General features: G+C 37.0%; 1 protein-coding gene across 4 annotated transcripts in view; it reads right to left on the reverse strand.

Annotated features, from left to right (window-relative positions):
- Positions 1 to 19287, reverse strand: part of LOC108711356 (ephrin type-A receptor 5) — a 231508-nt gene that overhangs the window by 63683 nt on the left and 148538 nt on the right. For all 4 annotated transcript variants that reach the window (XM_041591116.1, XM_041591117.1, XM_018253018.2 and 1 more), the window contains 2 exons: positions 6688 to 6843; positions 2406 to 2741 (listed from right to left, as the gene is read on the reverse strand). In XM_041591116.1, coding sequence (XP_041447050.1) covers positions 2406 to 2741; positions 6688 to 6843 — 492 coding nt within the window. The remainder of the gene's footprint in view (positions 1 to 2405; positions 2742 to 6687; positions 6844 to 19287) is intronic.

The raw sequence follows: 19287 nt of genomic DNA on the forward strand, positions 1-19287 counted from the left end.
CAATGTGGTTATGTTTTATCCAGTGATTACTGAAAGCTTTGTTTCGAAAGAAGTTTCACACATTATAAAGTCACTGTGTTATTTACTTGGTATAAAATACAGATTAATATATAATACGTTTAAAATGTAAAAAACATTAAAAAGAACCAGAACATTTTGACACTTTTAATGAGAGTTTCTTGCAATTAACCTTTTCAGACTACCGAAAACAGCAATCAGTGAGTTTCTGACCAAATGCAAAGGCTCTCGTGGAGAGATTTATTTTACAAATATTTCTTTATGACAAATTTGTATTTTGTATTTAATGAGGATTTAACACATGTTTTAACTTTTTTATGTCCTTGTCTAGATCTGGGCATCAGGCAGATTTAAGCTGCCAATTTGTTCCCTCCTGATCATGTCAGAAGCTTCTCTGCCCATGTATGGGCCCTTCTGGTCAGCTTTCTATGACAGATTTATAGGTTATTAAAAATACCGGCCCTGGCCCTAACTGGTGATTTACTGGCTAGGCCGGTGAAATAGTGGCCGGGTGGCAACCCTTTCCACTCCAGATGGGCCTGCAGAGGTCCAGGGCCAAATGATTGGATTAGCGCAATTTGACCTTGCATGTAGTTCACCAAATCACCTACATTCCAGATCATCAAATAATGTAGGCCATACATGGATAGATCCGCTCGTTTGGCGATGTCGCCAAACGAGCGGATCTCCCTCCGATATGTCCACCTTGAGGTGGGCAATATCGGGCAGATCCGATCGTGGGCCCTAGGGCCCAACGATCGGATCCTAGCATTCGGCAAACGGGCGGTCGGATCGCGGGACCGCATCAACGAACAGATGCGTCCGCGATCCAACGGGATTTTTAAACCCATCCGATCGAGATCTGGCCGACTTTCGGCCAGATCTCGATCGGCGAAGCCTGTCGGGGGCCCCCATACACGGGCCAATAAGCTGCCGACACAGTCTGTCGGCAGCTTTTATCGGCCCGTGTATGGCCACCTTAAGCAAATGTTTATATGTATGGCCAAAGGGATAGATCACCTTCAAGTTAACTTTCAGTATGTTATAGAATAGTCATTTCATAGCAACTTTTTAACTGGTCTTTATTATTATTTTTAACGGTTAATTCTTCTGATACTTCCAGCTTTTGAACAGGGGTCACTGACCCCAGTAGCACGTAAACCTATAATGATTCAGTAAAACAAATTTTTGAGGTTTATTAACAAATCTACCAATGCTCTTCAATAGAATACCCTAATGGGACATAATTTGCATCAGAAGTTTTGTTCAAGTCTGTAATAATTGGTTTAGCTGAATAATGCAGTGTTGCACCTACTCATATAAACAAGAACTTATTAAGAGTAGCAGGTATAATATGTACTCACAAAAACAGGCATGTTGTCAGAATACATTAACGAGAAACTGTATATACTGCAATATCCATGCTTCATCTGTGACACTTTTCAACTGTGTGGGAAAATATGCATGTGTGTACTTCTGTAACAGCAATGATAGAGTGCTTCTACCCCTGAGCTTGTACCCTGTGAGGTACCAAGTGCTACACTGGAGGACCCATTCCTGCCATATGGGTCATACAGGTACATAGAGAAATTCCAGTGGCACACTAAATTTTGAAAAAGTGTGAGATTTTATTCACCCCAAACACATACAGAAAAAATGCCTTTTTTCTGTATGTGTTTGGGGTGAATAAAATCTTACACTTTTTCAAAATTCAGTGTGCCACTGGAATTTCTCTTTGTGTGTACTTCTGTAAGCATGCACTTGCCTGTGGCATGATACTATAGCAAGAGAAAATGTAAAACTTTGAGGGCACCCATACGTTGCTAACATTTTACTGCCCGATTCAAACAAACTGAAAATGTATAGAGGGATATAAACTGTCTGCATTCTTCGTGCTGCATTCTAAAATTATATTAGCGTTGTTTTATAAACAAGGCATTGGCATCTAAACAGAGCACAGAGCACAGAGAACAGAGCACAAAATAAAAAGAACGAATGAAAATATTTGAAGAAGAAGCTGAAAACTAGATGCATAAGTTACTGCCAAGCCTCCTTATACCCAAAATAATGAGGCTGGCATACATTTTGCTGTCTCTGCACTGTGAAATGTTCAAAAGTAGACTCAAACTTTCTTCTGCTATAAACCTAAATATTCCTTCAGTTCAGCTATTTTCTTCCTCTGTGTTTCAATCATTTGTTGCAAATAAAACCAATAAGAATTTATAGTGATAAAACAGAATATAGGGGAGTTTGTTTACTAACATAGATGCAAATATGCACAAGTGCAGTACCCATCCGATTCAGTATTTCCAACTGTACTGGGTACCACTGCCTTTTTATTTATTGTAATGTCTAGTTTTGAAAAAAGTATTTAGGGCTGCACTTACCTGCCTGGTTTGTGGTGACACTCACAGACACATACTGTCGAGAACCTGAGCTCAGCTCAGAAACACCATTTTTAGCTTCAATCTCAAAGGTGTAGTTTGTGTGGGCCTGAAGATCTATTACCATTACAGATGTATTTCTCAAACCAGTTTGCTGAGGTATGTAACGGACATGCATGCCACATTCTTCACATGGACTGGTGTTGGAGTTGCACTTTTTGCAAACTAAATTATAAAAAACATCTTTTCGTCCACCAGTATCTGAGGGGAACATCCACTCAAGAAACACGCTTGTCTCATTGATGTTGGATATAGCATTTCGTGGAGCCGATGGTGGCCCTAAAAAAGGAGGGAAATTACTCGTTACTAGAGTTGCATATGCTTGGAAACAACAAATGATATGTTATTACCATTACCATATGAGAAATTAAGAAATTTCCTTAAAAAATAATATTTGTCCAACAGATCAGCCCCCCTTTAAGAGGCATGTTCTTGGGGTGGGGGCAGACTACATTTCCCAGAATCCCATTGTTCTGGAAGCAACCTTGGAGAAGAGGTTTCAAAAGCTTAAGTTTAACGTAAGCTTGTTTTAAAAATAGGGCTTTACTGACAAGCATAAGTGGAGGGAGGGAAGCTTTGTCTGGGTTAGACAGGCCATAGGGAGCAGTTAGGATTGGCTAGGGGTAGACAGAGGGAGGACTTACCAGGCAGGGAGAAGCAGATTGGACCAGTATTCATCCAGTCTGCAGGATCAGCAAGGTAGAAGCAACAGCTCACCCTCCTGCCCTTGATTTTGGAATTCTGGTAAGTTGGTAGGTATGTAGCTATGGAGCTGGAGAGTATGGGAATGCTTGCCACAGTGGGATAATGGGGCTGTAGTCTATCTGTGGAACGTGTTGGTGTCTCTCTGGATAAGCATCCTGGGAGGCAAGTTTGAGTGAAGCCATTCGCTACTACTTACCCAGCCAGATGCAGCACATTTGAGTGGCTGGCATAGCAGTTCCTATTACTCAATGGAGTAACTGGTTAGGCAAGCATTCTCGTGGGATTATGTTATGTTACAGTTACATGTGGTTATATTAATATGTTTAATAAAGTTGCAGCCTTTAAAGGGGAAGGAAACCTAGTCGGCGCAAACCCCCCAAACCCGTTTGTTGCCCACCCTCCCTCCTCCCCCTGGCCTATCCGTCCCACTGGGCAAATGCCCCTAACTTGTTACTTACCCTTCTGCGCAGGTCCAGTCCAGGGAGTTCACAGACGACATCTTCTTCCATGCAATCTTCTTCCTGCTTTGAACGGCGCATGCGCAGTAGGATCATTTCACCGGTATGATCTACTGCGCATGCGCATGACTTTTGGCGCATGCGCAGTAGATCCGTACCGGCGAAATGATCCTACTGCGCATGCGCCGAAACGCCGTTCACAGCAGGAAGAAGATCGCGTGGAAGAAGATGTTGTCTGTGAACTCCCTGGACTGGACCTGCGCAGAAGGTTAAGTAACAAGTTAGGGGCATTTGCCCAGCGGGATGGGTAGGCCAGGGGGGAGGAGGGAGGGTGGGCAACAAACGGGTGGGGGGGTGGGGGGGTGGGGGTTTTCGCCGACTAGGTTTCCTTCCCCTTTAAACTCCATCCTAGGCTTCAAGTGTCTTTATTGTAGTCAGTATGTTATATACAGGGCTAATACTTCCTGGGTCAAAGAAACAAATATACAAAAAAATGGGAAACTTGTAGAGAGCGATATGGTAGTGATAATGTTTAACGGCATTAAGGTCACTGAATTACAAAAAAACAATATTTACATTTGGTACTGTTCAGTAACATTAACATAGGTTTAGAAATATATGTTTTCATTTCTTGTTTTCCTCTTTACCAAACATACATAGCAGGCTTTACTGCATGCCTGAAATATACATTTTAACACTATGCATATACTTTACTGCATGCCTGGAATATAAATTTTGAAATGAAATGCATTCATAATAGCAAGTGGCAAATATCAAAATGTGTACATTCAATTTACTTGAATGTTACACTAGACTTCCGCCAGTCAATTACAAATAATAGATGCAATTGGAAATTTGTCAAGCATTTAAATTCTCTTTGTTTCAGTGTTCCTTTCTGACATGATACAAAACAATGATGTGTTTGTCTTTGTTCAGGTAAATTACTCAAAATGTTTTATACTACTTTGTAGAAATAAATGATTGTGTATTTCATATTAATGACGTAGAAAGGAATTAATATATCATGGTACTGTACTTTACAATGGGGATATTAACAATAGAGGAAAAAAAGACATACAAGGAGCAAATCACCAAAAGTAAGGGCAATTTTGCTTTTGCTTGCTAAAATCTTAATCTTGGTAAAAACATAAAAACATGTACTTCACAGTTATTTCAGTATCTAAAAGGACCAATTTAGGGACAGAATGAAAGTTTCTTCTTTCACTATGTGTGTATGTATGTATGTATAGTATTATTTATGTAACGCTACTTGTATATGCAGCACTGTTCAGCTGAACAATAAATTAATCGAACAAACTGGGTAATAAATATAAATAAATACAAAGTACAGTTACAATAAAGATTAAGAGCTTAGTGTCATAGAGACAAGCGGATGGAGATCCCTGACCAGTATAGTTTACAATCTAAATGGGAGGGTAACTTACAGACAAGGGGTTGTTCACCTTTAAATTAACTTTTAGTATGATGTAGAAAGTGATAGTCTGAAACAATTAGCAATTGGCTTTAATTTTTTATTATTTGTGGTTTTTGAGTTATTTAGCTTCATATTAAGCATCAGGCATATCAGGCCTTAGGCATAAAGGTAGGGAAGGCAATGACTTCCATTTGCCATTCTACAATTCCTAGATTCCACTGCACTCCTTACATTCCCCCTCCGCTGTCAACATCTAATTGGGTAGCCAGTTCATGGGCATCAGGTGCCCCATTTTGGCACTTAAAACAAGATTTTTGCATGATCTAAAGCGTGCCTGAATAACAGTGTTCACAACATGTCTGCTGCCTGCTTGATGCTAATGTGATTGCCAAGACTAAGAAACAAAACTGAAATAATGTATATTGTGTAAGTGAAGTTTAGTTTGCTTGACTAACATCATAAAATAGCATTTGGAATTATTTCTTAGGGTGAGCGTTCCCCCTTTAAGGCTTCAGTGTATACAGGAATTACTAGTGATTTTTAATATTTTTGTAACCAATATATTTTATTATTATCTTTACATTTTAGATATCTTCATTTAGACACTTGGGGGCCTATTTAAGATTGCTTGTTCCTTTTGGCACAAGCAATCTTTAAGGAAATCCAGTGTGTTTCCAAACTCACTCTTGGTTTCATGCTGAAAATACTCAGCAATCTTTGTAATTTTTCCTGAACAGGCTTTTTTAATGAAGAAAAACTTTGAACAGCTTTTTTTGGGTAAAATTACAGTGATTAACCAAGCTTGTGAGTTAAGACATTCATGGATTTTTTTGGATTGCTTGTGCTTAAAGGAATAAGCAGCTCCGGTCCAGGCCTGCAAGGCACCCTAGGCAACGGGCGGATAGGCACGGGCATGCAAAAAGACATGCAGGCACTCCCTCTCAGTCGGCATGAGAGTGGAGAGGGGGGGACTGCACTAGGGGTAGGAGAAAAAGAGGGTACATGCCTGCCCCCCCAGGCTCTCCCCTTGGCAAGTGTCTAATCTGCCTAACCCTAGTTCCAGTCCTGGGCATAAGCAGTCTTAATCAAGCCTGTAAAAATCCGGCATCTAGGTTGTTTCAGCAGTTAACAATTAAAATTGTTTTTTAATTGTTATACAGGATAGCTGACATTAATAGAATTACAACAGAACAAGCTTTATATGGTGGCTGAAATGACAAGCCATTTGAAAAAACTTGCAAAACCTTGCAGATTCAACATTTTCTTTAAGGTTGCCTTAACTAGTGCAGTGAAAGTGCCCTCTTTTTTTCTAGAGGTCAGATCATTTTAAAACAATTGTCTAGAAAATAAACCCTCAACTTTTTATATCTTTTGTATCATAAATGGATGACTGATGTAAAGTAAATGTCAGTCACAGAGCTTTTCAACCTGCTAAAAATTACCCATGTCCTCCTTCATCGGCTCCCGTTGACTCAAACAGGAAATGCACTGTACTTTTCATTGGATCTTTTTCAGCTTAAAAGTGATCATACCTTTTCTTTTTACCATATTTCTTTTTATTAGCAAAAATTGTACACTATACATCAGTTACAAGGCATTGATTACAGTTGGACTTAAATATGCTTACTTGTACAAGACATGGTGTATGGATCTGACTCTCTTCTATAGTAACGGTCCTCGCAGACACAATATGTGGATCCCTCTTCATGTGTGAAACTGTGAGGTGGACACTTGCTACACATCAGACTTTGAGGGGAAGACTTGAAGAATCCCATTGGACATGCTGGACAAAAAAATAATGACAATTTACTTTTATAAAATAAGGGGAAGAAACAAGTGACATTTGAGTTTATTAGATTAAATAAAGAACTGAGCAAAGAACCTGTGGTTCCAAGCTCATATGTACTGTATATATTGGTACAACATTCGATGGTGACCAATCATATTATTATAATGCACAAAAATCCTTAAATAACCTTTAAAATATATCCTTTTAAATCAGGCTTAGTGTTGACAGATGGTGTGTCACGTGATTCAGTTAATTATGTATTATAATATATACTGTACCTCTGTTATTGAAAAATAGGATAGGATATTAGAGATGTCACCTTGGAGTTCAAAAACCCCATATAAAAACATTTTTATGGTCATACAACTCCTCTAATACCCCTATATTTTACAATAAGTGTTACATTATTTCCTTTTTATAGCAGGAGATATAATAATTTATATAACCCTGGCTACTTTTTCTGGACTGGAACGTGTATTTCAAATTATGGGCCAGATTCAAGGCAGTGAGAAAAAGCTATCTCATGGTTTATCAAGTGAAACCTCATGGATAAGATTCAATTTGAGGATAAAAGATTTCTCTCAAAATTCAGTTTTTTTCCATAGACTTCAATAGAGTTTTCAGATGATAAACAGTGAGAGAAGTTTTTCTATATTGAATTGCATTTCAAATTGAATCTCATCCATGAATTTTCACATGATAAACTTTTTTTCTCACAAAATTGAATCTGTCCCTTTTTCTAACCAAGTCCATTCAAGTGACTAGTCCAAGTATATTTTAAAAATGTATTTTATTTTGAATGCATTCTCAAGGCATTTATGCACAAGTAAATAAATTATTTCTCAAAGAAATGTACAGTATACACCTAAATAAATCAAAATGAAAAAAAAAAACATCTATATACACCTTTGCTAATTATGAGCACAAATATGACCTGTGTGAAAATATTTTTTATTAGCTTAATTATAAACAACTAATGGAAAATTGTTTTGTTTTAATCTAATATCACTCTCCATACCTCATGGTGTACAAGCTAAGTCATTTACAGGAAGATCATGTGTTTTGTATAAACAAACCCTAAATTGCAGCCCTTGTTATGCTTTGAGATAAGAACCAACTCAACTGAGGACTGGTCATTTGTTTTACTAGTTTCTCCTTTGAAAACAATGACTTGACAGAACTTGGATGTGCTAGTGAAACTGTTTTAATTCTCTTGTTTTGTGCAAGAAATATCAAAAAAATATATTTCTTCATTAAAACAATATGCAGTAGTAGTAATATCAACATAAAGCATATTCATTGTCTTCATGCTGTATACTGTCCCTTTAAGTTTTCTTCTAACAATCAGAATAAATTCTACAGTCTGTACTCTCAATTAACAAAAGCACACACCCTGAAGTTATTGAACATTGTGCATTTTACTGCAATTTACCAAACCTCTAACGAGAACATAAATACCTTTTACAAAAGAAGTGCCTTTACATATGATAGTTAATGAGCATATATGAAAAACATTGTGTTTATGCAGGTTCTGCAGCTCTTTTCCTCTATCAGCAAAATATATTAGGTCATAATAATTTGTTAAAGAGTAGAGCATTCGTGTAGCTCAGGAAACATCTCAAACATAATTGTCCTAAGTTGTCCATAAGTTATCCTAAGTTGACCTCTCCATAAAAAGTAAGATGAGGTATTTTGTTTATAACCTCAGTGTTATGATAGGTATCCCAAACTCAGAACAATCCCCAAGGTCCCAGTAGCGGCACAGTCTTCTGCCTACAACAACCAAGTTTTGCTTTGGGAGGAGCCCTCTGCTACTTGGGTGCAGCCAGGTCGTGAGAGGACAGGGAGAGAGTTCTGGGCAGGCAAGGGAACCATACGTAGTATACAGAAAGGATGGGGATCAAGGAGCGAGGTCAAGGGATAGGCGTGGTCAAACCAAACAGGAATGCACTACACAATCATAATCCAAAGAGTGGTCAAGAACATAGACCTATATTGGGCAATGATTCAGTGCTGAGTAGGGGTCTTCATTGGCAGCCTAATCGCTTACACTGATCACATGGGGCCAGATTGATAACAGGTGAACAAAGCCATGCCCTACTTGCAATTACAAGCCTTAGCTGTCTGCTCAAATGGAGCAGTGGTAACTCAGAAAGCCCAGAAACACCAGATCCCTGATTCAATGGCAGAATATTACACTTATTTTTAAGTAAGTATGTTTTATACTTTGTTTTCTGGAAATTCCAACACCAAGAAAGTTTTAGAATCCTAAATGTGCTTGCATATCTTTCAAATGTATACCATTTTTAAAATGTAAATATCTGCAAACAATGCCCATAGACACACCACTGAATATTTTCCCCTTAGGATTGTAAGGGAGAAGAAAAACCCTGTGGTGAATGTTAGATGCCTGACAGCTTTCTCAGTGTACATTGTGAACTAGACATGCCCTCTATTCAATACATCCAATTCTTCCAGCTGTAATTTATATGTATGATGTTTTTGACACATTTCACCACAGACCTGTACCGTCCTCTTTTCCTTTGTTATAAAGCAGACAATGCCTTTTCTGTGATCTGAATTAGATCCTAATGTTTTCAGCAACTGACAGTTTCTCTATAATCCAGATGGTCTCTCCAGTGTGAGGCATACAGTATCTGTATATTTAATTTGTCTAATTAAGAAAACAAGAGAACGAATTCAGAACTGCAAAATTGTATAATTCATCTTTGTAATAAAGGAGAACTAATTCAGAACTGCAAAATGGTATAATTCATCTTTGTATTAAAGGAAAATTCATTACACTGGTTCAGAATGTGTTTAGTGGGTTGACAGACTTACATTAAAGCTGATATACAAAAAATATAGGAGGATATTGTATCTTTATTATAGAGAAGGGCAACTGCTGCATAAAAAAACCCTACTACCAAAGGAAAATGCAAATAATCTTTTCAGAGACTCTTGCTTAATGCAAATTACTCTGTCTATCATATAAGAACTTTGTTGCCCAAATTGCTCTATGATTATTTCTGAAAGGGTCACTTTTTGCAGGAAAATGAAGACACCGACTGCAAATCACTATGCCTGTTCATAGATAAAAGGCTTTGGGCAAAGAGTAAACATAACAACTTATAAGTCTTCTTGGGAGGAGTTGCACTGACAAAATGGGATAATTTATGGCTTCTGTGGCATGTTGCAAAAAAACTGAAAAAACAAGTACAAGAGCTGCTATTTATTTGCATTTTGCATCTTTCTCCACTGCTAGCACTAACAGACACATGTTCTTGTGCTCCAGAATGGAGCAAAAGGCCCTAATCTGTCTGTAGGAATACATCACTGCCTGTGTTGGCATCCCTGTATTCATGAGGTGAAACTGGCTAGGTGCGTCCCTAACCCTACCTGTCATTCAGAAGTGTAGGAGCAGAGGTTAGTACAAGTTACAAAGGAGCCCTTTACATACTGCCTACCCTATGCCAGAAGATAAGGACAAGGCTGTATTGGGCCTGCCAGAGCTAAACTTTTAATCTGGCATGAGAAGCAAAACACAGGAAGACTGCTACACTGCACAGAAAGCAAAACCCCATCCTAGTGCCGTTTTACCAGAGGGCCATCTACTGCAGTGACAAGTGTGTGGTCTCATATCTGTATGCAAGCCTACAACTCACAGCCATCTGTCTACATCTACTATAGCTGGACATCCACTGGTGTCCAGTTAATCTTGTATTTTTCTGAAAGAGTACAACAAGTTACAATTACCCTACAGTATAATGGGGCCAAAAAATGCCCGAAGTAGACATTATCAAAAAAGAAACAAAACACCCAGATCTTTTTACATGTATGGCCATCTTAACTTGATCACAGTTTTTTATGCATAATAGTAAATAGCATTGACCAATTTGAATGCATTTCTTGTGGGAGACCATAACATATTTCTTTAGTGAGTTTTTGGAGTTTATAATTAACAAAAATTGGTACAGGATTTGGATTATTTGGATAAAATGTCTATGGTAGACTATCTTTCTGTAATTCGGAATTTTGTAGATCAGTGGGTTCCGGGCGACGGGTTCATACCTGTATTTTAAAGCAAAGTCCTAAAATAGGTTTATACAGTATATAATATAATTATATACTGTATTATCCTGCCTGGTGTCATATCATGTCTACGGTGTGCATTAACAGCAGTATTAAGCTGCATAGCTGCATTAAGTCTGTAGTCTTGTTTTTGTAGCAAATATGTAACCTCCAAATGTGATTCAAGTACAGTGTATTCACTCCATGGATTTCTAAAGCTAATACATTATCTCACATTTATGATCTGTGCTTGGAGTCACTGACTGACAGTTCTTATTGGTTGTCGGTTGCATTTTCTTGCCTTGTGTGTGTATATATATATATATATATATATATATATATATATATATATATATATATATATATATATATATATATATATATATATATATATATAAAAATAACCATACATCTTTTACTACAATGGCTACAGGACCTTAGCAAAAATTTGCTGTGCAATCAATTTAAATACATTTTACAGTAGAAACATTTTAATGTTATAATATTGATATTCTTATTGTAAGTTTTAAAAAAAACGTTAGATTTTCCAGATTTTTTTCTTTTGTGAATACAGGTTATTTCTCAACCCTATGTGATATATATTTATCTTAATGGCTTATCTGTGCATTATAAAAAAAAAAGATGTATTGTATTTATGATTTATGTTTCTGCTCTAAAAAAAACCAGCATAATGTTGTTTGTTTGAAAGTCTATTTTATTATTTTAGTGATTCCCCTGGATTTCTTATAAAAAATTGTGTGTTTTCTAAATTACAAGTGCAAATATCATTGCACAGAACACCTATAGACAAAACATGCAAAGGTAGTCATCTATTTAATGCTTCTTGCATGCCATCTTGTCATTCCCAAGTGGCTTATATTACTTTCATTATATTAACCGATTGATTGTGTTTCTGTGTATGATTCTTTTAACATACAAAATATTAGCCCACACGTTTGCACCTAGATTTGCACCTGCTATATTAAATAGGCCTTCATTTATTTGTCTATAGGTGTACAATAGTGCAACCTCACAAAAAGTGAGCCTATGCTAAGTACAAATCTAAACATGAAATGTGTAAGGCTATATGTAACTTGTATTTTTGTGAATTAATAAATAATTATACTATGGCTGTCTTGTGGGATAATGTGAATGCCAGCTCCACTTCATCTACGTATACCAGGTTCATTAACCCCCAAATTAAAACTGAAAAAAAGGCAAAAAATAGAAGACAGAAAATAAATATGAAGACCAGTCGAAAGGTTGTCAAACACATGGAAAGGTAATGTAAATTTGAACTACTTTAACTTGGTTGTCACATGTAAATGAATGTATAGTATATATCATTTTTTTACTTCCATTGTATGCATTTGCAAAATGTTTTTTTTCCTTTTAAAAAGAAGTGTCACATTGGGACGGTTCAATAGCGCAGTGATTTACTGCATATTGCATTGACATTTTCAGCCTCATTTATAAAAATGGTTCTACTGAAATGCACAAGTTAGGGAGCACAAGAGCTGCAAGGTGTTGGGGTGTACTGTAATTAGTGTGCTTATGTGCTCCCTTGAACTCAACAGCATTTCCACCTGCATGGTGGGTAAATGAACCCTTTGATCTAATATTATGATAAGAATTATTATACACAACTTTTTTGTGTACACTGTGGGGGTTATTTATTAAACCTCAAATTTTTCTTGGTGGATTTTTTGGGGCAAAACTCGATTATAAATCTGCCATCTCAGACCTGTCGAGGTCCCGTATAAGTCAATGGGAGAGGCATTTATCCCAAATTGAAGTTATCATGGTCTTTGGAGGGTATAGGTCGAAAACTGACTTTTTAGTGATTTGGGTTTTTGCTCAATTTTATCAAGTTTTTCTGCAATCCAATCAATTTGGCTTATTTTATTAATAAATAAGGTCAAATCGGGCAAGGGAGTTTGGTTGTGATTTTTTTTTAAATAAAATATGAAATAACCCCTGTGTGTGTGTGTGCACGCACATATCAACAGACGGTTTAGAAAGAACATTTATATGAACCTCTGCTCATACATGTGCGTGTCTGTTTATGCAAAAAAAAAAATGGCAAGAGGTCTAGAGGGGACACAATAGTGTGTCTGCACAGTATCTGAAACTCGTTGTTAAACCCATTTTGCACTTCCTCCAAGCTGTCCTTGAACTGTCATGTTAGAGTTGTTGCCAAGAACACAAAGCCTTACTAGGATATAGCAAATAATCCCTCAGAATTATTCTTGTGGTCACCATTTCCTTATGCCCTTTATTTTCTAAGCAGCCAAGCTGAACATTTGTTTTATTGCCTTGGAACCTGAGACTGCACAATTACACAGATGCAACCTTTATAGGGAACATGAAAAAATATTGTGCTCTTACTGTATGTAGCTTTAGTTAAATTAAAATGTTAAATGTATACTTACAGTACCTGTACATGTGGGCTTATTTTAGTGACTCCAGCAATTAGGAAGACGATTTGTCCAACATATTGGTGAGCCATATTTGATAAATTATGCAGCTTAGAGAATGTCTAATCATTTCCATCTGTGCCTGGCCCAGTGGGGCACACAATCTAATTTCCCTACCACAGACACACACACTAGAGTGAGTTCCATCAGAAGCTAATTAACCTACCAGTATGTTTCAAGGCTGTGGAAAGAAACCTGGAGCAAACTAAAGCAAATAGGGGAAGAAAATAGGAGTTTTTTGCAGTAATGAAAATATCATTTACTGTTGCCCTGCACTGGTAAACCTGATCGGTTTGCTTCAGAAACACTATTATAGTTATATAAACAAGCTGCTGAGTATAAATGGCGGAAATTGACAAAAGGCTATAGGGCACTAGGGATGTAGCGAACTGTTCGCCGGCGTCCTTCGACCGCTAAAAATCGAACGATTTCCATTGGTTCGAACGATTGTAAGCATTCGATCGAATGAAAAGCATTCGATCGAATGCTTCGATCGTTCGATTCGAATGAAAATCGTTCGATCGAACGATTAAAATCCTTCGATCGTTCGATTCGAACGATTTTAGCGGGTGTTCGAAGTTCGCGAACTGTTCGCGAACGTTCGCATTTTTTGCCGGTGTTCGCGAACGGCGTTCGCGAACACCAAATCGGCAGTTCGCTACATCCCTATAGGGCACAGGATAAATAATGGGTAACAGATAACATTATGATCTACAGAGCTTATCTGTAGGGATGTAGCGAACTGCCGATTTGGTGTTCGCGAACGCCGGCAAAAAATGCGAACGTTCGCAAACAGTTCGCGAACTTCGAACACCCGCTAAAATCGTTCGATTCGAACGATCAAAGGATTTTAATCGTTCGATCGAACGATTTTCATTCGAATCGAACGATCGAAGCATTCGATCGAATGCTTTTCATTCGATCGAATGCTTACAATCGTTCGAACGAATGGAAATCGTTCGATTTTTAGCGGTCGAAGGAATTCGAATGGTCGAATGGTCGAATGATTTGTATTCGAATCGAACGCGAACTCAAAATGCGAACGTCGCGTGACGTTCGCGAACATTCGGCGGACGCGAACGGTCGAAGTTCACGCGAACAAGTTCGCCCGCGAACAGTTCGCTACATCCCTACTTATCTGCTATCTGCTGTGTAACTTGAGCCTTTTCTCCTTTGAATAGCTGTCCCCATTGCTACACGGCAGCTTATTTATATAAACAATAGTAGTGTATTTGAAGCAGGCACAGCAGTTTTACTAGTGCAGGGCAACACTGCATTATATTTTTATTAATTTAAAACAATTTAATTTTTTGATGTTACTGGTGCTTTAATATAGTATGTTTGAAGATGGGCAGAGGGGGGTGTCTATGAGACTCCCCCTGCCCAACTCTTATTAATACATCACTGCATAACATAGGCAGCAATGTATTCATTGGGGTAGCTGTATGTTTCAGAGACATGGGGCAATTCATCTAGCGCGGAAGGCAGGAATTGCACCAGTTTTTTGCACTTCGCAATTAGCCTTCCACATTATAAAATACCCCTCATGTCGATATTTTTTTTCCTGTGGACTTACAAAAATGTCAGTGTATGCATAAATGTACAAGTTATTATATTATGTTATGAGTCTTTTCATATGTGTTATCATAAGTACATTTCACACTATATACAGTAAAAAGATATTTTAATAGATCCCAGTTGTCCATGACTGGATGAAATTTATATGAAACATCTTTAGAATTCGCTTTTTACATATATGGGAAGTCTAACTAAAGTATTTTAATAAATATACTGTAGTATAGTTTTTATATTATAATTATTTTGTTGACTTGACCAACACCACAAATTTAGATTGCTAAAACTTCAATTTAAGAGGAAAATAAGTCTTTCAGTTACATTATCTTGTTTACTTTTTGACTGGTACTGTATGTAAATTGCATTCTTATTGTTTGCCACCACTTAATAAATTCCAAATATTTTGGAATGACTCACTAAAAGCAGATATTTCCTCATGAAATCTCAGTCCTAAATTAAGTATCTGAACAGAAGGGGTACCATCATCAGCTATACACTCGGTGGATATTAATCCAGACTGTTAAAGTTACATCTGGATATTGTATGCACAGAAAGTGTTAACCAGATGGATTGTGAGGTCATCTGTATAGGAATGTAAAGGATTACTTCCAAGTGCAGAACAAACACCACATTGATCAAGTCCAAGAAATATATGCAGCTAGGGTAACTGCAGAGAACCACAGATAATAAAGATATAATAAAAACAGGTACTATATTGCCTTCATTTATTATTGCTAGAGTATGCAGTCTGGTCACACACATTTACTATTGATGAGTTACTAGTACATTGAACAGGGGAATAAAGGGGGTCACTGACCCCATATAAAAACAAATGCTATAGAAGGCTACAAATGTATTGTTATAACTACTTTTTATTACTCATATTTCTATTCGGGCATTCTCCTATTCATATTCCAACCATATTAATGCATGGTTACTAAAGTCATTTGGACCCTAGCAACCAGACGAGCTGCTGAATAAAAAGCTAAATAGCTCAAAAACCACAAATGCATTTTTGAACCAAAATTAAAAACAATTGCAAATTGTCTCAGAATATGACTGTCTACATTATAATAAAAGTTAACTCAAAGGCGAACAACCACTAACTTTTGTAACATTTGATAGCCACTGATGGCTGCAAATTGTACCCAAGAACAGGGTCGGACTGGGCCAGTGGGACACCGGGTAAAAACCTGGCCCCACTGACCCAGATCTGTGATCTTCATGACTGCATGAAAAATGGCACAGCACTGGCTGGGGGGCGGGAGGCGGTTTGCAGACGCTCGGCTGCGGGGACGGGGCAGTGTGCACATGCTCTGTGGTGCGGCAGCACACCAGGGGAGTTCAGAGGGGGCCCTGGACAGAAGTCCCGGTGGTCCCCGGGCCCCCCAGTCCAACCCTGCCCAGGAGTAAGTTTGTTATCCCTCCTAGGTGTGGCTTTCCTCTTTAACTCATGCCCCTTCCATCACTTTGCCCCCAAGCCTTACCCCTGCTACACCCTATACTTGATACCACTATCATTGGCTCCTCCGACAGGTGCCCATCCCACTGCAAAGCTATGCAAATACCTCCCCACCCCTACACATCTATCCCCCCTTTGCTCTGGGGAGGACGGAAGAGAACACCCCCTTCACTTCCCTCCTCCTTTAACCCCTCACGTCTCCACCCATCCCCACAGCAACCCAGGAAAACGACAACACCTGTAATCCCCAACACCATCCTCTGGTACCCTACTTCTTAACCTCACCAAGGCAAAACCTTGTGAGGAAAAAATACGTCAAGAAATAATGCTTATTGATTTCAATGCATTTTATGGGAAAAATGTCATCAATGTATTTTGCTAAAAAAAAGCAAAAAAAAAAAGCAGCTGACCTATTGATTTCAATGTGCTTTGCAAATTTTTCACCATTGAATTTGTCTGCAAAAAGGGACAGATACACTCACTAAACCATGAATAAACCATAATTTTTAGTAAATACTTTCCATTTAGCATCATATAGGGTCACTCTAACAGCCTTTTAATATTAATAAACCCTCCACTTCCTTCTCACTGACCACCTACCCATCTCCTGAAGCCTAACATCAACTTCTGAGGCTTCAGGAAGAGGACCTACTGATCAATCGGTAACTGGGGTCTGCAGGTAAGCAGAGGGGACCGGTAAGTTTCGTGCTTATTAAAGTCATAGTGACATGTTTCTAATAAATGTGGAATGTGTCACTATCAAATAATGATACATTAATGATAAAGTTGAAAAGAGTGACCGTCACTTTAATTCTTATTACATGACAGGATTAAACCCATTCGTCATACATTAAGATTTGTGGATATCTTACTTTCCTATATAAAAATAACCATACCTGCAAGTATTTGTAGTATTACTAAAGCTGAGATGTAATACTCTGTTTCCATGATTTATTTTTAAATTTTGCAGCCTCTTTGACTATGTTACTAAAGACATGAATCTGTTTTTATGAATATGCGAAAGACACAAAATATGAATAGGATATTTTTCTTCTTCTTTCAGCTAATCAAGCACTCATGTTCTTTGAACTTTCCAGTGAAAATATATCTGTGCTCTGCTGACACAAGGAACATTCTATCTTCTCCTGGGATTTTGTGAGAGGAATTAACTGTAGTTTAAAATGGAGCAAGCATCAAGCAAGCAGTTACATTTCTAGAGGGAATTCATTAAACTGTCAGAAAAAAAACCAAACAGTGATGAGTTTGTCTTAGTCATGTTTCCTATTAGGATATTGAATTCATTTCTGAACATATTGATATACCATTAGCAGAAAAAAGCAAAAGGATTGGAAAATGCAAAAAACACCTGCATTGTAATTTCTATGTATCAGCTGAATCAACTTTCTTGATTCCTCTTACAGAGGAACTAACATACATTTATTTAGACTTAACAAAATGCATACCAAACTGCATTTATTGTGTTCTATTGTTCAAAGTTATTGTGTCTAATAAGCTGACTATACAAGAAAACCATATGCTTTCAGTTCTCCATGTTCTAAATATGCTTAATGCTAGCAAATTGATAAATAGACTAGAATATAATAATCATTGTTTATCAAGGAGATTTAAAAACTTAAAAAAAGAAAATAAGTTCTTTGGGAACAAAAGCATGTATAAATGCTTTAATATTTTCCATATTCCAGTCCCTAGCAAATTATACCATGATTTGGTCACTATTGGCTCTATAATATACTGACAAATAAAGCTGCATTGTTCTGCTTTCTGAGGGAAACAGACAATAGTTTTCTACATGTGATGAAAAAGTGTTTTAATAAATGTGACCTAAATGGGATCTATAGTTGGGCAATACTAGCTTGTTAGTATGGAGTGGTAAAGTAAATTTTATATTTGGACTAAAATGTGCAATGGAAAATAATTAAAAAAGCACATACAACTTGTACAGATATAGTTTAGTTTATAGCAATCAAATAGCTGACTGCTAATTAATTTGAATCATTTTCACAATTTCAACTAATAGTCTTTTTTAGGCCAGAGATTCCCCAGATTCATTGGTTGTATTTTAGATTGCAAATTCAAGTGAGCAGAACCCACATTATCTCTTGCTTCTGTCAGTATTTGCATGTAAAGTCTGTGTTTAATGTATACACCATTCTATTGTGCAGCTCTGCAGAAGTTTAGAAATATGTGTTAATAACAGTATTTTCCAGCATGTCTACTATGTATAAACAGTTTTTGCTAATGGTAAGGATATTTTTCTTTGCAGCTTGTAATAATCCCTAAAATTTAAATTTAGGCTTATATTGTTCTGTTGTATATGGCACTATATCTCTTCTTGTACTGTATCAAATCAATTTCCTTTTAATATTCACAAAGGCTACAACCTTTTACATAATTATGCCATTTTCCACTTTTCTGTGACTTAAACAATCTTGATCACCTTGTATTTAGTAAACCTAAATATTATATGACTGCCAACTAATTTCTCAATCTAATCTCACAATGTGCTATTTATATTACAAACGTTAATTATCTTAAATATATTCTTCTGTGGCTGTTTTAGCTATTAAAGTCATTCAGCATCTTCCTGTATTAAAATGATAGATAAAATATAGATCGCAAAAGAAAATTATTATGCCAGAGTTGCTCATTAAACATATAGTACATACCTATTATACATAACACATACCTATTATATATTATTATATTATTATATTATTATATTATTATATTATTATATATATATATTATTATATTATTATATTAACACATACCTATTATACATAAAACAGCATCATAAATAACTAAAAACCTGACAAACTACTATCTGTTTAG

This window comes from Xenopus laevis, chromosome 1L, assembly GCF_017654675.1.
Source record: "Xenopus laevis strain J_2021 chromosome 1L, Xenopus_laevis_v10.1, whole genome shotgun sequence".
Lineage (NCBI taxonomy): Eukaryota > Metazoa > Chordata > Amphibia > Anura > Pipidae > Xenopus > Xenopus laevis.